General features: G+C 41.8%; 2 protein-coding genes across 2 annotated transcripts; both read left to right on the forward strand.

The window, feature by feature from the left end:
• The first annotated feature begins 835 nt into the window (after nt 1-835).
• Nucleotides 836-5,578, forward strand: LOC130712737 (uncharacterized). The gene is made up of 4 exons (XM_057562557.1): nt 836-1,332; nt 1,489-4,144; nt 4,430-5,111; nt 5,328-5,578. Exons 1-4 carry the CDS (start codon nt 836-838, stop codon nt 5,576-5,578), a joined length of 4,086 nt encoding a protein of 1,361 aa, XP_057418540.1.
• Nucleotides 5,579-5,773: 195 nt separating this feature from the next.
• On the forward strand, nt 5,774-7,654 carry LOC130712738 (uncharacterized). The gene has a single exon (XM_057562558.1). It carries the CDS (start codon nt 5,774-5,776, stop codon nt 7,652-7,654), a length of 1,881 nt encoding a protein of 626 aa, XP_057418541.1.
• The last annotated feature ends 15,922 nt before the right edge of the window (nt 7,655-23,576 follow it).

Genomic DNA, 23,576 nt, shown 5'->3' on the forward strand with positions numbered 1-23,576 from the left:
TGTGCGTTTTATCTTCTGAAGGCGTGTTTGTTTTAATCTTGACTGAAGTAACAAGATTGATAACGTGTGAACCAAGTCTATCTCAAAGTTTGAATTCTGTTTTACTTGGTTCTGTTATTTTATTCTGGTAAGATTTGATTCCATGAAGATTCTTTCCAGAAGTGTGTTAGTGGACTCTATGACGTTTAGACCATTGAAGATCCAAGCCTCAAGTGAACGTCTATATAAAGGAACTTATAAACCCTAGCTGCACATGGATTCAGAGTGATACATACTGATCTTAGGGTTTTTATTTGTGAGTCCTCTTGTGAGTTTTGTACCAACTTAGTGCTTTCGTTCATCAAAGTACTAAGTTGATTTGTTTAGTTGAGTTGTAATCTCATCAAACTTGTTTGTTGATAAACATGACATGATCGCTGTGGCAGTGGTCATTAGGGGTTAGAGAAAGTTTTCTCATAGCTTAGAGGAGAAGGGCTAAGCTAGATTCACTTGTGTAATAGTGGTGGACATAAAAGAGGCTCTATACTAAGGGGGAGTACTTAGGTATAGGAGGGACTTTCATGTGACCTGAGAGCTATTATTTGATAGTGAATTGACTCCTGGATTGGTATCCTCCAGACGTAGGTGATGTTCACCGAACTGGGTTAACAACTCCTTGTGTTTGTCTGTTTAACTGTTTGTTTATTTTTAATACTCTGATTGTGTTTTGTTGTGCTACACATTGTTGCAACATTGTGTATCACATCTGTCCTAGGTGAATACGAATTTCAATTGGCATCAGAGCAGGCACCCTGTTCTGGTTGGGTGAGCTCCAGGGAAGACAGATTCGGTTCCAATGGACAACTCAAAGGAAGGTGGCTCTGTGAATAGACCACCTATTCTGGATGGCACCAACTACGACTACTGGAAGGCTCGCATGATTGCGTTTCTCAAATTAATTGACAGCAAGACCTGGAAGGCTATTGTCAAAGGTTGGAAACATCCGGTGAACATACCCAAGGAAGGGTCATCTGTTGGTGAGTTGAAACCTGAGGATGAATGGAACAAAGAAGAGGATGAGGAGGCGTTGGGTAACTCTAAAGCGCTAAATGCTATATTCAATGGAGTGGATAAAAACATGTTCCGATTGATCAACACTTGCACTGTGGCAAAGGATGCTTGGGAGATTCTCAAGACTGCTCATGAGGGGACTTCCAGAGTTAGAATGTCAAGGCTTCAGATTCTAACAACTCAGTTTGAGAACTTAAAGATGAAGGAAGATGAGACCATCTCTGATTTTCATATGAGACTGCGTGATATGGCAAACTCCTCTTTCGCTTTGGGAGAACAAATGTCAGAGGAGAAGCTTGTGAGAAAGATTCTCAGATCTCTTCCTAAGAAGTTTGACATGAAAGTAACTGCTATTGAAGAAGCTCAAGACATAAGCAGTATCAAGGTGGATGAGCTTATTGGATCCTTGATGACTTTTGAAATGACTCAAAATGATAGACCTGAGAAAAGAAATAAAAGCATTGCTCTTGTCTCAAGCACAGATTTAGATGAAGATATGTCTGATAATGAAACTGGTGAAAGCATATCAGAAGCCATAGCTCTTCTGGGAAGAAAATTCAACAAGGTTTTGAAAAGGTTGGATAAGCGATCGAGGCCAAATGTGCAAGACAAACGGCTTGACAACTTCAAGAATCAGCAATTTCAAAGAAGAGTGAAAGATGAAGACAAGACAGGAAATGGCCGAGGGGTTCAATGTCATGAATGTGAAGGTTTTGGCCACATCAGGACTGAATGTGCCACCTATTTGAAGAAACAAAAGAAAGGGATGGTCACCACTTGGTCTGATGATGAATCTGATACAGAAGGTGAAGATGTAACAGCAAACAGAGTAACTTCATTCATGGTTAGATGTGATTCAGATGATGGGGACGGTGACAAGGAGATCTCTGATGAGGAACTTGCTGAAGCTTATAAGCTTCTCTACACTAAGTGGAAAGAAGCATGTATCTACGGTCAGCAACAGAAGAAGCTAGTTTTTGAGCTTCAAGCTGAGAAGAAGAAGCTAACTGAAGAAGTGGCCTTATTGAACTCAAAAATGGAAGGAATGACCAAGTCCATTCGCATGATGAGTAAAAGCACTGATATTCTGGATGAAATTCTTGATGTTGGAAAAAATGCAGGTGATAAGACTGGGATAGGATTTGATTATCGTGCTGTTAACAAGGCGAGCCAGAACATGACTAAGGAACATGTGCAGATTGGAAGGCAATCAAATGTTAAAATGTGGAACTGCAGGCCCCAGCAATCAGTTACACATTCGTATGCTCAAGTCAGGAACTATCAAAATTCAACTTGGAGATGTCATTTTTGTGGGAGATTTGGTCACATTAGACCATATTGCTTCAAGCTTTATGGATATCCTATACTTCAAGATGTATCACAAGAGTATGAAAAGAAAAGTCCAGGCAAAAGCAGGTGGAAGCCCAAGGTTAATGCTACTGCTCTCATTGCTCACACCTCTCTGCGTGCATCATCAAAAGAAGACTGGTACTTCGATAGTGGATGTTCCAGACACATGACAGGAGTGAAGAGTTATCTGGAGAAAATGAAACCACATGCTAAGAGCTTTGTTACTTTCGGTGATGGAGCCAAAGGAAAGATCAGAGGAATTGGAAAATTGTCTGACACAGGGTCTCCAAACCTTGATGATGTTCTGTTAGTTGAAGGTTTAACTGCAAACTTGATCAGCATAAGTCAACTTTGTGACCAAGGCTTGAAGGTGGTGTTCAAACAATCTGGGTGTGTTGTCAAAAATAAGAACAAGGATGTGCTAATGAGAGGAGCCAGATCAAAGGACAACTGCTACATGTGGACCTCTGAAACAACATCCTTGTCTGCTCGATGTTTGATGTCTAAGGAAGATGAAGTTAGAATCTGGCACCAAAAGTTAGGTCATCTGAATCTTAAGAGTATGAAAAGAATTGTCGCTGAGGAAGCAGTTAAAGGAATACCAAAGTTGAAAATTCAAGAAGGAAAGGTTTGTGGTGAATGTCAGATTGGGAAGCAAGTCAAAATGTCCCACCAGAAGCTACAACATCTGACTACATCAAAAGTGCTTGAATTACTACACATGGATTTGATGGGGCCAATGCAAGTGGAAAGTCTGGGAGGAAAAAGGTACGTTTTTGTATGCGTAGATGATTTTTCCAGATTCACTTGGGTAGAATTTCTGAAGGAGAAGTCAGACACCTTTGAAGTGTTCAAAGAACTATGTCTCCAAGTGCAAAGGGAAAAAGGGAGTGGGATTGTTAAAATAAGAAGTGATCATGGAAAAGAATTTGAGAATGGTCAATTCTCTGAGTTCTGCTCCTCTGAAGGAATCAAACATGAATTCTATGCTCCTATCACTCCTCAACAAAACGGAGTGGTTGAAAGGAAGAACAGAACATTGCAAGAATCTGCCAGAGCTATGTTGCATGCTAAAAATCTACCATATCATTTTTGGGCTGAGGCTATTAACACTGCCTGCTACATTCACAATCACGTCACTATTCGTCAAGGAGATACAGTCACTCAGTATGAACTATGGAAAGGGAAAAAACCTACAGTAAAGTATTTTCATGTTTTTGGCAGCAAGTGTTACATTCTGTCTGATAGAGAACACAGGAGAAAACTGGATCCTAAAAGTGAAGTTGGAATATTTCTGGGGTATTCTGGAAACAGCAGAGCATACAGAGTTTATAATATTCATACTAAAGTCATGATGGAATCCATTAATGTAGTTGTTGATGATACAGCCAATGAGAGAACGGGACAAGCTCATGATGAAGATGATCTACCATATGAGTGTACAAATGTGGAACCAGATGAGCCAGCAATTCAATTCCCAAATGAGCAAGAAAACACTGTCTCTCAACTGCCTGTAGCTACCAAAGAACCCTTTATTAGAATTCAGAAGATACATCCAAAGGAAAATATCATTGGTGATCTGAATGATGGGGTTATTACTAGGTCAAGGGATCTAGTTTCTAATGCATGCTTCATATCAAAAATAGAACCAAAGAACGTCAAAGAAGCTCTGACTGATGAGTTCTGGATTCAATCCATGCAAGAGGAACTGGGACAGTTCAAGAGGAATGAAGTGTGGGAATTGGTTCCAAGACCTGATGATGCAAATGTTGTGGGAACTAAGTGGATATTCAGGAACAAGTCTGATGAAAGTGGTAATGTGACAAGGAACAAATCTCGTCTAGTTGCTCAGGGATACTCTCAAATAGAAGGAATAGACTTTGATGAAACTTTTGCTCCTGTTGCTCGTCTTGAATCTATCAGGTTGTTGTTGGGAGTAGCATGTTTGCTAAAATTCAGACTATATCAGATGGATGTCAAGAGTGCATTCTTGAATGGTTACTTGAATGAAGAAGTCTATGTGGAACAGCCTAAAGGGTTTGTAGATCCAAGTTTTCCAGATCATGTATACAGATTGAAAAAGGCTCTGTATGGCTTAAAACAAGCACCTAGAGCATGGTATGAAAGATTAACAGAATTTCTGACCAACAATGGTTATGACAAAAGTGGCATTGACAAGACCTTGTTTGTTAAGAAAAATGGCAGTGAACTTATGATAGCTCAAATTTATGTTGAGGACATTGTGTTTGGTGGCATGTCGAACCAGATGGTGGAACAATTTGTTGAACAAATGAAATCTGAGTTTGAAATGAGTCTTGTAGGTGAATTAACTTACTTTCTGGGACTTCAGGTAAAACAGATGGAAGATACCTTATTCATCACACAAAGTAAGTATGCTAAGGGGATTGTTAAGAAGTTTGGTCTTGAGAATGCGGGTCACAAAAGAACACCTGCTGCAACTCATATCAAGCTCACAAAGGATGAGAAAGGTACTGATGTGGATCCTAGTTTATATAGAAGCATGATTGGAAGTCTTTTGTATCTCACTGCCAGCAGACCAGATATTACTTTTGCAGTTGGAGTTTGTGCTAGGTATCAAGCAGAACCAAAGACTAGTCATCTCATTCAAGTGAAAAGGATCATTAAGTATATCAGTGGTACAAGTGATTATGGCATTTTGTACTCTCACAACACTAATTCAGTGTTAACAGGTTACTGTGATGCGGATTGGGCTGGAAGTGCTGATGATAGGAAGAGCGCATCAGGTGGATGTTTCTTTCTTGGAAACAATCTAATTTCTTGGTTCAGTAAAAAGCAAAATTGTGTCTCTCTCTCTACGGCAGAAGCTGAATATATAGCTGCTGGAAGCAGCTGCACTCAGTTGATGTGGATGAAACAAATGTTAAAGGAGTATAATGTGCAACAAGATGTTATGACATTGTTTTGTGACAATCTAAGTGCTATCAACATATCCAAAAATCCAATTCAGCACAGCAGAACAAAACATATTGATATTCGTCATCATTTCATCAGGGAGTTGGTTGAAGATGGTACTGTTACTTTGGAACATGTCTCAACTGAAAAGCAGTTAGCAGATATTTTTACCAAAGCTTTGGATGCCACACAGTTTGAAAAATTGAGACAGTTATTGGGTATCTGCCTATTTGAGGAATTATAGCAATCAAAGGGATTGTGGTGTGCCAACGGCTCTTTTGTCATAACTTTTGAGGCACGCTTAATCCGGAATTTCCATTGTTTCTTGATAACCTCTCCTGCAACCTCCACTGCACAACTTCAAATCTCTGCAACTCACTCCAAAACCGTCTATCCTTTTCTTGAAGACCCGTGTTTATTTCTTTGTGTCCTCTTCACCATGAGTCAAGATTCTAGCAAGAAACTCACTCCTGAGATGAATGCTTACGGGGTAAAGGTATTGGGTTTGAAATCCAAAACCCCAAAATCTTCAAGGGTTTCAAAATCCTCTCCTCATACCTCTGAAATCGCAATTGCTCAAGGTATTCCTCAACCATCGTCTGATCCGAGTAAGATGAAAGGGAAAAAGGCTCGATCCAAGTCAGATGCGTCCAAAGCAAAGAAGAAGATGGTAACGAGAAGCTCTGAGGCAACCCAGGGAGTAAATTCCGAGGCTGAAATCAACTCAAGTACAGGTGATGATGTTGCTGATCCTTGTATCACTGAAGTGTTGGAAACTCCTCTCAAGGAAGTTTTACATGCAGATGTAGATCCAATTGTTCCATCACCAAGCAATAATCAATCAAGCCACGGTGGTGATTCTGATTGCAACAAGGATTCTGATCATCTTGAGGAAGAGGTAATTGTTCCCAACTCTACTCCCTCTGTTGATAAAGATATGCATGTCGAGGATGTTCAGAATGTCATTGAGAACTCAGAATCTGATGAGGTGTTGCTCAACACCCTTGGTGCTTCTGCTTCTGTTGCTTCAAAGAGGCAAAAGATGACTGTTGTTCGTAAGTACTCTACGCGTTCCTCTTGCAAGAAGTTAGGTTTGGGTTTGAGTGAGAACAAGAAGCGCAAGAAGGTCATTATTCTTGATGATGATACTCCTGTTGTACAGAATTTCAAAAGAAAGGTTCACAAAGATAATGCTACTCCTGTTGTTGATGAGACTCCAACTGTGGAGTTGGATAAGCCAGATACTGGTTCTGCTGCTCGAAAGCGCAAGATTGGGAAACGAATTCCAGAAAACGTGCCTGCTGCTCCTTTGGATAACATTTCCTTTCACTCTGAAGAAAGTGTTGGTAAGTGGAAGTATGTTTATCAGCGCAGGATTGCTCAAGAGAGGGAATTGACTGGTGAGATTTTGCATTGTCAAGAAATTATGGAACTTATTGAGGCTGCTGGGTTGTTGAAAACTGTTACTGAGATTGGAGGCTGCTATGACAAGTTGGTGAGAGAATTTATTGTGAATATAACTACAAATTGCACTGTGTCTGGGCATCCTGATTTCAGGAAAGTTTTTGTGCGTGGTAGGTGTGTACATTTTTCTCCTGAGATCATTAATCAGTATTTGGGAAGGAGCACTATTGTCACAGGAAATGAAGAGCTGTCCTTGAGTGTTATCACTAATGAACTCATGGCTGGTCAGGTTATGGAATGGCCTGTCAAAGGCTTGTTGTCTTCTACTCATTTGAGTGTAAAGTATGCTATCTTGAATCGCATTGGTGCTGCAAATTGGGCTCCTACCACCCACAACTCAGATATTTCTTCAGGTTTGGCAAAATTAATTTATCTGATTGGTACTAAGGCTCAGTTTGATTTTGGTGAATATGTCTTTGCTCAAACTATGAAGCATGCTGACACCTTTGCTGTCAAGCTCCCTATTGGGTTTCCGTGTTTACTTTGTGGGATTATCTTGAGTCAACATCCTCAAATTCTCCTTGTTGATGAGGTTCCTAGCAAGAAGGCTAGTCTTCTCACTATTGATTACAGGCTGCTAGCTGGTGCCCATGTTTCTGATGTTGCTGGTTTGGCTGAGATGACTCAGGGGGAGGGTACTTCCTCTCAGAAGACTCCTGAGACTCCTATTGCTGCGCTTATTGCGGTGTCTAAGATGCTTCAGGACACCATTACTAGTTGTACATTGAGGAAGAAGAATGTGGACACTCTCATTCTGCAGTTGACTAAAGGCAAGAGGCTTCTTGACGACAATGCTGCTGCTAATGATCAAGATGATGCTGGTACTTCTGATGATGACACTAATGCTAGTGATTAGTGTATTTGTTCATTCTTCATTCAATCTGGTTGTAATATTCTGTTGGCTTCTGCTGGCTCTCTGCACCCTTTGACAAATTCTGCTAATAAGGGGGAGAATGGTACTGTTGCTTGTGTTTGTGCTGTTGTTGCTGTTGTTGAGTGTTTTTGAGTTTCAGACTAAGTATGGTGCTCTGTTTTCCGACTCAGTAGTGTGTTCAATTCATCATATGCTGTGTACTGTTTTGTGTTAATGGATGGGTACTGTTGTTTTTGCATTGTTTGACTTTCTGATCATGTTTTAGCAAAAATTTGCCAAAGGGGGAGATTGTAGTTCTTTTGATTGGCTGCATTTTGCTCAAACCATGATGTGCAACCATATGTGCCAACATCTGGAGCAACATGGTGAAATTTCATATGTTGTTGGTTCAGTCGTTAAAGTCAAGTTTGTTGTGAGGTTGCTGATTGTATGGGATTCAGAAGATTTATTCTATGTTGTGCGTTTTATCTTCTGAAGGCGTGTTTGTTTTAATCTTGGCTGAAGTAACGTGTGAACCAAGTCTATCTCAAAGTTTGAATTCTGTTTTACTTGGTTCTGTTATTTTATTCTGGTAAGATTTGATTCCATGAAGATTCTTTCCAGAAGTGTGTTAGTGGACTCTATGACGTTTAGCCCATTGAAGATCCAAGCCTCAAGTGAACGTCTATATAAAGGAACTTATAAACCCTAGCTGCACATGGATTCAGAGTGATACATACTGATCTTAGGGTTTTTATTTGTGAGTCCTCTTGTGAGTTTTGTACCAACTTAGTGCTTTCGTTCATCAAAGTACTAAGTTGATTTGTTTAGTTGAGTTGTAATCTCATCAAACTTGTTTGTTGATAAACATGACATGATCGCTGTGGCAGTGGTCATTAGGGGTTAGAGAAAGTTTTCTCATAGCTTAGAGGAGAAGGGCTAAGCTAGATTCACTTGTGTAATAGTGGTGGACATAAAAGAGGCTCTATACTAAGGGGGAGTACTTAGGTATAGGAGGGACTTTCATGTGACCTGAGAGCTAGATTCACTTGTGTAATAGTGGTGGACATAAAAGACGTAGGTGATGTTCTCCGAACTGGGTTAACAACTCCTTGTGTTTGTCTGTTTAACTGTTTGTTTATTTTTAATACTCTGATTGTGTTTTGTTGTGCTACACATTGTTGCAACATTGTGTATCACATCTGTCCTAGGTGAATACGAATTTCAAACCATGTTGAAACAAGCACAATATGATCCAAAATTAGCAAGTAGTCATGGGATTTATGCATGAGATCATAGAACAATAGAAAGCACATCAAATGAAGGTTAATAGGCATGTATTTCACTGTACAAATTTCCAGCAACAAACATATTCACAAAACATCATGTGAAAACCTTCAAAATCAATCCATAATCACAACAAAACATGGCAAAACTCTCTAGATAACCTACCCTTCCTAAGACCAGCCCTTACCTTGGGTTCTTGGTCTGAAAAGAAGAAGCTTTGGTGATGAACACGGTTCAGAAACGTTGCTGTCCACGTTCTCAGCTTCTCTCGCCGTCCCTCTTCTCTCCCTCGCGCGCGATCTCTTCCACTCCCTTGCGCGCGCTACACGGTGATGGTTATGGCTTGGGCGGCGGCGGCTTCTCTTGCTCTCTCTCGAGTTCTCTCTTTTCTCTCTTCTGTATGCTTCCCTTTCTGTTCTTACGTGAGTTTGTGCAGGTTCTGTTCTGATTGTGAAAGACTAGGGTTTTCCCCCCTCTAGACTAAACCCCATGCAAAGTGGGCTAGGGTTTCAATATTCTTTTCAAGCCCGAACCCTTGGCCCATCAATTTAGTTCTTAATCGGGTCTAAACTCAATTAAAACCCAAGTCCTTCTATGTAAAAACAGAAGCAAAATCGGAATTAAAATAAAAACTCCTCATCTAGTTCGCTGGTACTGTACAGCCTGAACGACAGTCACTATAATGCGAATATCTCGATTTACAGAGGTCGGAATGACCTGATTCCACTTCGAGAATTTTCTAGACTTAAAGGGCTACAACTCTAATGAAGGACGTTTTCCCAAATGAAGTCTTTAAGACCCTCTAAAAATTCACACAAGTTGACAGTTCTAATCTGCCGGTTATCAAACATTAGCTAAAACTTCAATTTTATTCAAACTTTCATAAAATTGTTCCAAATTGAACTTAGGGCCTTACAATACCACCCCCCTTAAAATAGTTTCGCCCTCGAAACTTAAGGGTTTACAAATAAATCGGGGTGTGACTCCCGCATCTTATCCTCTAACTCCCAGGTCGCGTCACCAGTCTCTTGGTTCCACACGATCTTCACTAAAGGTACCTCCTTGTTTCTTAAGCGCTTTATACTTCGATCGACGATCTTGATGGGTGGCACCTCCATTGTCATATCATCTCTCAGCTGTATATCGTCTGGCGTAATCACATGCGAATCATCTTCCATGTACTTCTGCAACTGCGACACATGAAGAACGTCATGGATGTTGGATAGGAACGGTGGTAGGGCGATCCTGTACGCCACCGGTCCAACTCGCTCCGTGATCTGGTACGGCCCAATAAACTTCGGAGTAAGCTTCTTGGACTAGATTGCCCTTCCGACACCTGTCATCGGGGTAACCCGCAAGAAGACATGGTCTCCGGCCTGAAATTCCAACTCCTTTCGTCGGTTGTCGGCGTAACTCTTTTGGCGACTCTGCGCGGTCTCATCTTTTCCTGAATTCTCCTGACTTCCTCGGTGGTCTGTTGCACCAATTCCGGGCCAATCACCAAATTTTCTCCATCTTGATGCCAGCATAAGGGCGTACGACACCTCCGACCGTACAAAGCTTCGTAAGGTGCCATGCCGATGCTCGCATGGAAACTATTGTTGTAAGTGAATTCGATCAATGGCAGCATCTCTTCCCAACTGCCCTTGTGATCCAACACACAGGCCCGTAGCAAATCTTCCAGCGACTGGATTGTCCTCTCTGTCTGCCCATCGGTTTGCGGATGATAGGCAGAGCTCAATCTCAACTTAGTTCCGAGGGCCTGCTGCAAGGCTCCCCAAAAGTGAGAGGTAAACCTCGGATCTCTGTCTGACACGATGCTGGTCGGCACACCATGCAGACGCACAACCTCAGCCACATAAATCTCCGCCAGTTTCTCCACCTTGTACTTCAGGTTGATCGGGATAAAATGAGCGGTCTTTGTCAAACGATCAACAACAACCCAGATCGCATCAAATTTCCTCCGAGTTAAAGGTAAAGCCGTCACGAAGTCCATAGAAATACTGTCCCACTTCCACTCTGGAACATCTAGTGGTTGCAGCTTCCCTGCGGGCTTCTGATGCTCTACCTTCGCTTTCTGACATGTCAAGCAAGTAGAAACATACTCAGCCACTTGTTTCTTCATCCCAGGCCACCAGAAGTGAAGTTTCAAGTCCTGATACATCTTGTTCATTCCGGGATGGAGACTCAGTCTACTCTTGTGTCCTTCATCCAGGATCAATCTTCTCATCTCTGCATCGTTAGGCACACATATCCGTCCCTAGCATCGCAGAATATTGTCATTCCCAATAGAGAACTCTGGTGCCTTTCCCTGAGTCACACGGTCTCGCCACTCAGCTATCCCTTCATCAGTCTCTTGTTTAGACTTGATCTCTTCCAAAAGTCCACTTGACACTGTCACCATTCCGAAACTCAGTCTTCCTGGTGCGAGCTTAACGTCCAAGCTCAAATCTCGGAAAGCCTCCAACAGTTCTAACTCCTTGACCATCATTGAGGACACATGTATAGCCTTCCGGCTGAGAGCGTCGGCTACGACATTGCTTTTCCCCGGATGGTACTGTAGAGTGAACTCATAGTCCTGAAGGAATTCCATCCACCTCCGCTGCCTCATGTTCAGATCCTTCTGATCAAATAAGTACTTTAAGCTCTTATGATCGCTGTAGATCGTGAACGTACTGCCATAGAGGTAGTGTCTCCAAATCTTGAGAGCATAAACTATGGCAGCCAACACCAAGTCATGTGTGGGGTAGTTCTTCTCATGAGTCTTCAACTGCCTTGAAGCATAGGCAATTGCTTTCTTATCTTGCATCATTACACACCCCAAACCATTGTGTGACGCATCACAGTACACGTCATAAGGTTCTCCTTCCTTAGGTAAAGCTAGTATGGGTGCGGTAGTCAGCCGCTTCTTCAACTCCTGGAAACTAGCCTCACACTTCTCCGTCCACGCAAACGGTTGATTCTTCTTCGTCAACTGGGTTAACGGCGAAGTCAACTTTGCATAATCTTTGACGAATCGTCTATAGTAGCCAGCAAGCCCAACAAAGCTTCTGATGTCGCTTGCCGTCTTAGGTTGCTCCCATGACAGAATCGTCTCAATCTTGCTAGGGCCACTGCCACACCCTGACTTGATATGACATGCCCCAAAACTTTCACCTCCTCCATCCAGAACTCACACTTTGAGCCGTTAGCATATAGCTGTTTCTCTCGCAACACGCCCAACACCTGGCGTAGATGCTCCTCATGTTCCTCTCTACTCTTCGAGTAGATTAGGATGTCATCGATGAATACCACCACGAACTTGTCCAGGAATGGTCTGAACACTCTGTTCATGTAGTCCATAAACACTGCGGGTGCATTAATAACTCCAAACGGCATCACAAGATATTCATAATGCCCGTATCGAGTCCTGAATGCGGTCTTCTGGATGTCAGATTCCTTGACTCGAATCTGATGGTATCCTGACTTAAGATCTATCTTCGAGAAGATCACCGCTCCTCTAAGTTGATCAATTAAGTCGTCTATCCGAGGCATCGGATAACGGTTTTTCACTGTCACCTTATTCAGCTGCCGGTAATCCACACACAATCTGGACTTCCTATCCTTCTTCTTTACCAATAGCACAGGTGCACCCCATGGCGATACACTAGGTCGAATGAATCCCTTTGAGGATAGATCATCCAACTGCTTTGCCAATTCTGCCAACTCCGCTGGGGCCATACGATAAGGTGCCATTGATATTGGTCCAGTACCGGGCACAATGTCAATAGAGAACTCCGTCTCTCTGAATGGTGGCAAACCGGGTACATCTTCGGGAAACACATCGACATACTCCTGTACCACCAAGATATTGCGCACATCACCATCATGTTTTGCTTGGGCAGCGATAGAGTTCACATACGCCGGTGAACCCTTCCCCAGGTTGTACAAATTTAAGTAATCCGTAACGCCGGGATCTGGGAATACTACCGCCTTGTTAGCACAATCTAAGAGCACGTGATATTGCGCTAACCAATCCATTCCCAAAATCACATCCAGCTCCCTGAGCCCTAAACAGACGAGGTTCGCAAGGAACTTCCGATCCTCGTAAACCAACGGACATTGTAAGCATGCCGTGCGTGTAACTAATCGATCAGCGGCAGGGGTTGTCACCACCAGATCGAAAGGTAGGTCAGCAGTCGGTAGCCCTAACTTCTTCACACAATCCTCAGCAATGAATGAGTGCGTAGCACCCGAATCAAATAAAACCATTAGTGATGTTCCAGCAATAAGACACGTACCCTGGATAAGATCATCAGTAATAGCAGCCTGTTCTCCTGAAATAGCAAAGACACGACCTGGAGCAGATGGTCGTCTCCCTCTAGCAGTATTCAGCACTGGCTCGGTCTTGGCCGCACTCGGGCAATTCCTCTCCACATGACCTGGCTTTCGGCATCGCCAGCATACAATCTCCTTGCCACACTCGTTGGCATAGTGTCCCTTCTCATTACACTTGTAGCAGGTCACGTCCTCTTTTGAAACAGGGGTTGCTCCCCTCACAGCATTTGGTCCTTGAGCGGCTGGGCGCTGGTACGGCTTTCTCATTGGCGCCTTGCATTTGTCAAACTTCCCCGCTGATCTCTGCCCACTGTATCTCCCCGGTTGATTCTGTCCCGGGCGTACTGATCCTCCGTTCTCTGGGCGGCCTCTCTGCCTGTTTTCCATAGCCTCGACTTCACGGGCCTTCTCCACTAGCTGTTGGTAGACCCTGATTCCCAAAGGCCTCGTAGTCTTCTCAATTTCATTCCTCAACCCTCGCATGAACCTGTTGCATAGGTAAGCCTCATCCACCTGGTTCTGGAAGAATCGAAAGTGTTTGGATAGGGCTTCCAAACGTGCAGCATACTCTCCCACAGAGGTAGGTCCTTGCCTCAAGCTGAGGAACCTATTCTCCATTTCTTCCCTTGCTGTTTCTGGGAAGTACTTATCCATGAAAGCCTTTCTGAAAGACTCCCAAGTGATGGCCTCATGGTTGGCCGTCATCAGCTGTCTGGCACTACGCCACCAATACTCAGCATCACCCTTCAGCATAAAAGTGGCCAAGTTGACCTTCTCGGCATCCGGGGTATGGAGTGCCTCAAAGATCTTCTCCATCTCCTGAACCCATAGATCAGCCTTTTCGGGTTCAGCTTCGCCCTGGAACTTGGGCGGTGCGTGCCGGTTGAAATCTGTTCTCATGCGAATCTGATCTTGAGCCAAGTCCCTCTCGGCTTGCTGAGCTCTCCGAGCTTCCTCCTCTGCTCTCCTATTATTCTCTTCTGCCTCTCGCTGAGCCTGGGCTGCAGTCTGGGCAGTAGTAACGGCGACCTGCAGGGCGACGACCTGCGCCAGCTGGGCCATAGCCTGGGCCAACTGAGCGTTAGTGGGGTCCTGTCTTGGAGGCATCCTGCTTAAAATACAACCACTAGCTAACGTCAATGCCCACAATATCAATTAACTTTCAACAGTAAAATTAAGCTACCTTACCCCAAGTACCACGGCAATGGTACTAACTTCAGACAATCTCAATCAAACAACCATCTTAGCACACAAGTCTACCCAACCTCACTGCGGAAAACTAAGAACTCTTCAAAACAAACAGCAACAAGTTCCAACTCGTGTGCCCAAAACCCTTAGTGCTCTGGTTTCTCAACCGGAGCTCTAATACCACAATGTAACGCCCCGATTCCTCGAGTGTCACACAGTAACCAATTTTTCACGAAAAATTTTTGCCGATTCATTTATTACTCTTGATTAGGTGATAAAGGTCATTTTCACTTTTGAAAGCTCTTGAATACCAATGTTAGAAATCACATTAGTGTTTTCCGATTCATAACATAACCATAAACAGCGGGTTAATGAAATACGTTTTGCATTAAACTCATAAACGGATAGAACATCAACTGTTATAAAATCGACTGCAAGTAAATAAAGAAAACCGTGTCCACACCCACGTATGGAAAAACCACGGCGGAAGTAAACAGTTTACATCTGTTACTCAAGTTCTCATAAAACTCAACAAAATAAAATGAAGTTCCAAAAGAACGCTCGCTCATAGGGTTCCCAGTCCAGTCATCAGTGTCACGGTCGCTCGGCAGGTTCATCCTTTGGCTTCTCATCTTCTACCACCTGTCTTCTCTTTTTGGGTCTCGGCCCCACCAAGTTGCTGTGTATAAACCTGGCGCCTCCACCATAGCGTCGTCGTCCCGTAACCGAAGCGTCAGACCCGTCTTGGGGCACGAACACAGCAGGTGTCTCGGCCTTAGTCTCAGCAGGTGTCTCCCCGACTCCCTCGACCTCAGGTAGCAGGAACCTAGGAGGTGGATAGGGCATGTCAAGGATACCCCCTTCAACCGTGCGAACCTCCACTATATTGCCGTCCCGGTCCATCCCTATAAAGCTAACATCCCCGACATAAACTCTTCGAATCCCGGAGGAGTCGGCTCTCCAGGTCCGATCGTCTAGCTCCCCATCAAGTCTCAGCATCCAGCGATGCACGAACGTCGTTGTCGTCGACGCCATCTACCCCCCCCCCCCCAAATAAACACATAAACAACAGCAAGGGTCAGGTCTAAAAGAAAACACATAATACAATAGATATAATGAAGCAACTTCCACAATTAAAAATAATTATCTCTTTCATATAAGGTTTTAAGATGTTAGTTAGTCATCTATCGGTTCCTCACTTCACACAACCCACCAAATCTTCCATGGCCATCTTCGTGCTTCCGCAGAGGCACGGTTATCACGGTGACCGCAGTCAACCAAATCACGTGGAGCCGCAATGATCCACAAAAGTTCACGATGACCACAGTCAACCAAATCACGTGAAGCCACACCGGCCCACAAGGTTCACGGGAGACCGCAGTCAACCCAAATAACTCCCTCGCGTGCAAGCCCATCGTTCTCATGGACCATAGTCTACCTGACCTATGTCCGCTATTTAATTTCGCTTGCAAACGAGTTATAATCACATTCACTTTGTATTTAAGGCTCTAAAGTCAGTCCTAGAGTCTTCTCAACTTTAATAACAATATTAAACATGACGACAATAGATATTCACAACACCAATGGGAATTACAGCTAGGTGAGCGACCCATGGTTCCTCAGTCAGGCAATATTCATATAGCATTGGTATTGATAATCATATTCACATGCTTCGCATACACATAACTCATGCCAAATTATTCAAGCAAAGCCTCAAACGACTTGAGCATGGAATCAAAGAAAGAAACGCTCCGAACCCCTTGGAATAGGGTTCGGCCGAACCCACTTTAGGCTCTAGGGTTTTCAATTTTTTTCTTTCTTTCTTCCTTTCATTCCATACAAGCCTTTGTCCAGCCCCAAACATCAACATTTTCACCCAAGAATTCCAGAATTAAACATTCATCATTAACCATGTTGAAACAAGCACAATATGATCCAAAATTAGCAAGTAGTCATGGGATTTATGCATGAGATCATAGAACAATAGCAAGCACATCAAATGAAGGTTAATAGGCATGTATTTCACTGTACAAATTTCCAGCAACAAACATATTCACAAAACATCATGTGAAAACCTTCAATATCAATCCATAATCACAACAAAACATGGCAAAACTCCCTAGATAACCTACCCTTCCTAAGACCAGCCCTTACCTTGGGTTCTTGGTCTGAAAAGAAGAAGCTTTGGTGATGAACACGGTTCAGAAACGTTGCTGTCCACGTTCTCAGCTTCTCTCGCCGTCCCTCTTCTCTCCCTTGCGCGCGATCTCCTCCACTCCCTTGCGCGCGCTACACGGTGATGGTTATGGCTTGGTCGGCGGCGGCTTCTCTTGCTCTCTCTCTCGAGTTCTCTCTTTTCTCTCTTCTGTATGCTTCCCTTTCTGTTCTTACGTGAGTTTGTGCAGGTTCTGTTCTGATTGTGAAAGACTAGGGTTTTCCCCCTATAGACTAAACCCCATGCAAAGTGGGCTAGGGTTTCAATATTCTTTTCAAGCCCGAACCCTTGGCCCATCAATTTAGTTCTTAATCTGGTCTAAACTCAATTAAAACCCAAGTCCTTCTATTTAAAAACAGAAGCAAAATCGGAATTAAAATAAAAACTCCTCATCTAGTTCGCTGGTACTGTACAGCCTGAACGACAGTCACTAAAATGCGAATATCTCGAGCCACAGAGGTCGGAATGACCTGATTCCACTTCGAGAATTTTCTAGACTTAAAGGGCTACAACTCTCATGAAGGAAGTTTTCCCAAATGAAGTCGTAAAGACCCTCTAAAAATTCACACAAGTTGACAGTTCTAATCTGCCGGTTATCAAACATTAGCTAAAACTTCAATTTTATTCAAACTTTCATAAAATTGTTCCAAATTGAACTTAGGGCCTTACACAATGAGACTTTTGGACCTAATGGTGACACCTTCACGAAAATCACCTATGATATTCTCTTGTGGATGTATCTTGTTGGAAATATTGCAGTGGGAACTCAATAAAATTATAAGTCTTCGAACTAAAATTACAATCAAGATCACAATATTTATCATTTGGTCTAAACCAAGATTGCCACAAAAACACAATAGTCTGAGGCGTGTCTTGACACTGTCCATCACAAACAAATTCACTTGCAAGTTTATTTTCATTCTCATTCAAAACACAAGTGTTATGAGCATCACTCTATTATTTCTATAGAGTGGAAATTCACTAATTGTAATATCATACCTCACGGTACATCTCAGATATTTCATGAGACAATAAGCCCTAGCCTTGTTAAATTTCTTTCTCATTGCGACATGGACACTGTAAGGCTGCGAGACGCCATCTACCTCCAAGTGATTGCTTCCAATTCCATCTCATTGTCTTGTTGGTCTTCTATATCGTCGTGCCCATTTGAAACTTGGAGCGAGAAATATAAAACTTCCATGCAAGCCACGACCTCTGCATAGCCTCTAAATTATTGTTGATTACTCATGCATACACCTAAGATAAAGTTCTTACAAAACTTCGTAATAAAATGCCTTTAAAAACACAAATAATCGTAATATGCAGACTAAGATTAACTTTAAAAAGAAATATTCATCCATACAAAGTTATATAATTTTCACATAATATATAACGAGTACTAAGGAAAGGCATGTATATGTCATCTAAACATTTTATTCCTATAATATGTTTCATAAATATAAGAGCACCAATTATATCATTCAAGAATTGTAACCAATTTCAATAACATAGCTGCTAGACTTATATTGAGAAACAAGGCAGTATCAAATGCAATTCTTTCATGTATAACATTAATAAATCTCTCAATATAAAGCATATAACGACACATTTTCAGAATCATAAATAGATTATAATAATTCATCTAAATTAAACATCTCAAATAGTATAAAAGTATATATATAGCTTAAGCATAAAGCAACTGAAGAACATGTTTGCAAGATAGCTAGCTAGAAACTAGAATTGAAACTACATAAAAAAAAAACGTAAAGCCATTTTCACCGAAGTTCTTAATTAATAAGCCTCATATCATGTAGTCAAATTAGATGAAATAAAAATGATATCACCTGGATCATGAGAAGTGAGTGAAACTTCTACCGCGCTGATATGATTAAATTTCACGAACAATGGCTTCTGTCCCACCGCTCAGATAAACTCTTGAGATTGTTGGAAATATTGTAGTGGGAACTCAATAAAGTTATAAGTCTTCGAACTAAAATTACAATCAAGATCACAATATTTCTCATTTGGTCTCAAACCAAGATTACCACAAAAACACAATAGTCTGAGGCGTGTGTTGACATTGTCCTCAAGAGTTTATTCGCCTCAAACAAGATAACTCCCCAGGATACAGCAGACTCTTCTAACCAATTGGTTAGGACTCGGAACTGAGAAGAAGTACAACTGGAATATCAACCCAAATAAAATACAAACAGATAAAGAGAAAAATAATTAACACCACACTCATCTCTCAAAGTTGTAAAACTATCAAGTTTTCCAAACAGATAAGAATGGTGACAACAAGAAGTTAACAACTTTTTTTTAATAAATAAATATATTATTGATAATTAAAACTTTTGAAATACTCTCAAAAATTCCAACAATCTTCTGAATTCTGATTGAGGGAGCCTTATTAGAGGTAATTGACTTGTCCTCCTCCTCAGGTGCACTTGTCCCAGGTGAGATGTCCTGGTCATCTGCTGGAACATCTGCAATTTCAATAACATCATCATCTTCCACAAGAATGCTTTCTTTCATCTCATATGGCATGTCATCAACAGTCACATTGAATGATTCCATCACTGTCTTTGTGCGAAGATTGTACAGCCTGTAGGCTCTGCTGTTTGTTGAATACCCAATGAACAATCCTACATCACTCTTAGGATCAAGCTTTCTTCTCTGCTCACGATCAGCAAGTATATAGAATTTACTCCCAAACACATGAAAGTATTTAACAGTTGGTTTTCTTCCCTTCCATAATTCATACTGAGTAGAAGAAGTTCCTGCTCTAATGGTTACTTGGTTTTGTATGTAGCAGACAGTGCTCATGGCTTCACCCCAAAACTGAAAAGGAATCTTATTAGCATGTAGCATGACTCTGGCTGATTCCTGCAAGGTTCTGTTCTTTCTCTCTACAACACCATTTTGTTGAGGTGTGATAGGTGTAGAGAACTCATGACTTATTCCCTTTGATCCACAGAACTCAGAGAACTTGGAGTTTTCAAACTCCTTCCCATGATCACTCCTAATTCTCACAATGACACTACTCTTTTCATTTTGAAGTCTCAGGCAAAGATTTTTGAAAGTATCAAATGTCTCTGACTTTTCTCTAATGAAATCCACCCAAGTGTACCTGGAAAAATCATCAACTCACATAAATATGTATTTTTTACCTCCCAGACTTTCAGTCTGCATAGGGCCCATGAGATCCATGTGCAGAAGTTCAAGAACCTTTGTTGTTGTCTGATGCTGGAGCAATTTGTGCGACATTTTGGTTTGTTTACCTATCTGGCATTCCCCACACAGTCTTCCTTCAGTTAGCTTCAACTTTGGTAATCCTCTGATTGCTTCTTCACTGATGACTTTTTGCATGCTCTTTAAATTAAGATGACCCAGTTTTTGATGCCACAGATTTATCTCATCTTCCTTTGTCAATAAACATCTTGAAAAATGAGATTTCTCCTCTGAAGTCCACATATAGAAATTATCATTGAACCTGATTCCTCTCATTACTACTTCTTCATCATCCTTAGTGACAATACATTCTGTTTTGCTGACCTTCACATCCAGTCTTTTATCGCATAGTTGGCTTATGCTGATAAGGTTTGATGTTAGTCCTTTTACCAGTAACACATCAGTCAGATCAGGGGATCCAGAGCCTACAAATTTTCCAATTCCTTTGATCTTCCGTTTGGCTCCATCACCAAATGTAACAAAACTACTGGAGTGTCCTCTTAAATTCTCCAAATAGCTCTTGTCTCTTGTCATGTGTCTTGAACATCCACTATCAAAATACCAGTCTTCCCTTAAGAAGCTCTAAAGGATGTACGAGCAATCAGACTTGAGACTTCACCTTTAGGTTTCCACTTTCTTTTCACTTGGATGTTTTCAGGACTCTTAGACTAACTTGGTATCTGAGGATAACCATATAAATTGAAACAATAAGGCTTTATATGACCTTTTCTTCCACACTAATGACATCTCCAAGGAGAACGTCAGACACTTTTATACTGGAAAGGCACATGTCTAGGCACATGTTGGGATATATAACCAACCATTGGGTTGTTGATTTGTTTCTTGAAATTCTGATTGCTTAGCTGCAGCAACAAATTCCTTTGGAGCCTTCTGACCTTCCTTGTTCGTGTTTCTGTAATCAAAACCAATACCCTTCAAGCTTCTCCCATGTTTTCTTGTTTCCTTGAGGATTTCATCAAGCATATCAGATCCATTATTCAGCATCCTAAGGGATTTGTGTCTAGTTTCAAGCTTGTTCTTCAGGACAGCAACTTCCTCCTACAACTCTGCATTAACAGCCATTAATTTTACCTTTTCCAGAGTGTCAATGTTTTCAAGTTTTGATTTCCAGTCATCAAGTTCTTCTTTTAGCTTGCTGCTGATCTCACATAACTTTTCTTTTTGATTAGTCAGCTGCTCAATCTCACTTTCTTGATCTTTTACAAGCTTGCAAGCTTCCTCCCACTTGCTGTATAGTAGCCTATAGGTGTAAGCCAGCTCTTCATCAGTTATATCTTCATCACTGGAGTCAGTTTCATTAATCATTCCAGTGAAGGCAGTAACTTTGTTTGCAGATACCCCATCTTCCTCATCAGTATCATCATCTGACCAGGTTGCCATCATGCCTTTCTTCTGCTATTTAAGATAGTTAGCACATTCAGTCCTGATGTGACCATACCCTTCACATTCATGACATTGCACTCCTTTACTCTGACCAGATCTATCATCATCCTTGTGCTTCCTCTAAAAAATATAAGATTTTGCATTGTCGAACCTCATGTCCTGGACATTAGACTTTGACCTCTTATCAATCTTCCTTAGAGCTCTGTTAAATTTTCTTCCAAGAAGAGCTAGAGCTTCAGAAAGATTTTCACCTTCACATTCAATATCATCATCCTCACCAGCATTGGACACAAACTCTATGCTCTTAGCCTTCTTCTCAGTCTTGTCAAAGGTTAACTCATAAGTTTGCAGAGAACCAATAAGCTCATCGACCTTCATGTTTCCAATATCTTGAGCTTTTTCAATGGCAATGACTTTCATGGCAAACTTTTTAGGCAAGGATCTCAGAATTTTCCTCACAAGATTCTCATCTGACATGGGTTCTCCCAAGGAAAATGATGAGTTGGCCAAGTCACGGACACGCATATGAAATTCTGAAATTATCTCCTCCTTAGTCATCCTCATATTCTCAAATTGAGTAGTCAACATTTGAAGTCTGGACATGCTTACCCTGGTGGTTCCTTCATGAGCAGTTTTCAGAATATCTCAAGCAGTCTTTGCAACAGTGCACGTGTTGATGAGTCAAAACATGATCTTGTCAACACCGTTGAAAATGGCATTCAACGCTTTAGAGTTTCCTAGTGCAGCTTCATCCTCTTCCTTTGTCCATTCTTCCTCAGGTTTCTCAGTAGCCACAGTAGAGCTACCTTCAATCTGTTCCTTGGTAGAATGCTTCCATCCTTTGACAATCGCTTTCCAAGTCTTGTTGACAATTGACTTGAGAAACGCAGTCATGCGAATTTTCCAATAGTCATAATTAGTACCATCCATAATGGGTGGCCTATTGAATGATCATCCCTCCTTGTTATCCATGAGAACTGAATCTATCTCCCTAGAGCTCACCCACACAGAACAGGGTGCCTGCTCTGATGCCAATTGAAATTCTAGTTCCCGTATGGCAGATGTCCTACGCGATGCTTAGGAAACTGCTTTAACAATCGTATAACAGTAAGGAGTAAAAGCATAAAAATAACAAGACACAACACCAAGATTGTTCACCCAGTTCGGTGAAACTTCACCTACATCTGGAGGGTTTTCACCCAAAGAAAGGAAATCCACTATCTCAAGATTTAGGAACTACAAACACTCATGAACCCACAACTCATAGTTCTCTTCCTAATCTACCCAGTGTATTTCTACCTTGTATCTCGACCTAGATATGAAAGCCCCTCTCAGTTTCTCTCAACCACTGCCACAGTGATTGGTAAGAACAATAACCAGTAGAGTTTTAACACTCAAGAACACAGAACTCAGCCTTGCCTTATAGAATCAATGAGCAAGGTGAGTTCATAATAAACACAAGGACTAGCACAAAACCACAACCCTAAAACACTTGATCTATTACGCTCAATAGCTTAATTAGTCTCCACGTTTTAGGTCTTCACATATATATGCTTCAGCAGCCACACTAGGGTTTTTCAAAAGCTGAAGCAGTAGTCCAACAGCAACAAATCAGAACGCAATCTACCATTAATGTTGATTGTGTTCACATGTCAATCACCATAAACACAATAAGAATCAATCCCTTAATCAGAGATTATTCCAACAATAAAACCAGCTCATATAATAGCTACTTAAAGCATAAGTAATCACAGTAAACTCTTCACCAGATTTCCAGGGCACACATAAGCACTCCAAGTCAAAGACTGATGTCCTGTGCCACACAAAGGCAGATGTCACAGCATCTGCTTTGACATTAGGTTGTTTTGGACAAAATGCAAGACAACCAAAAGTAACAACACTAACAAGGCATCATAAAAAAAAATTAATCAAGAAATTGAAAGAACTTTCATCGGACCCTCTGCTTTATCCCCCAATCTCCTCCTCCTCCGGATCCTCCTGCATCTCTCCACTGTTTCCCTCTGTTTGCACTGGCACCGGTACCCTCTCTCCCAAACCATCTGGCCTCACAAACCGCTGTCTATAGATCCGGGCATCTCTGGAAAAACTCGGCGATCGTACCCTCTTGCTAGCTGCAGTCCTGAGGCATGGCGCAATCCTCCAGGGCGAAGAAACTATGGATTCTCGGGATGCCTGACCGAGTGTGAAGAGCTCTTGTGGGATCCTGACTCGAATTGACACTACTCAAAATGGCTCATCCTGGGGCACGAGATTCAATCGAAC

This window comes from Lotus japonicus, chromosome 4 (genome assembly GCF_012489685.1).
Source record: "Lotus japonicus ecotype B-129 chromosome 4, LjGifu_v1.2".
NCBI lineage: Eukaryota > Viridiplantae > Streptophyta > Magnoliopsida > Fabales > Fabaceae > Lotus > Lotus japonicus.

Bases quoted from the DNA above. Each gene is read 5' to 3' on its own strand.
- LOC130712738 (XM_057562558.1), top strand. From the start codon at position 5,774: ATGAGTCAAGATTCTAGCAAGAAACTCACTCCTGAGATGAATGCTTAC.
- LOC130712737 (XM_057562557.1), top strand. From the start codon at position 836: ATGGACAACTCAAAGGAAGGTGGCTCTGTGAATAGACCACCTATTCTG. The intron at 4,145-4,429 runs GTTCCAAGACCT...TATGTGGAACAG, and splicing joins GGAATGAAGTGTGGGAATTG to CCTAAAGGGTTTGTAGATCC. The intron at 5,112-5,327 runs GTTACTGTGATG...ATGTGCAACAAG, and splicing joins CACTAATTCAGTGTTAACAG to ATGTTATGACATTGTTTTGT.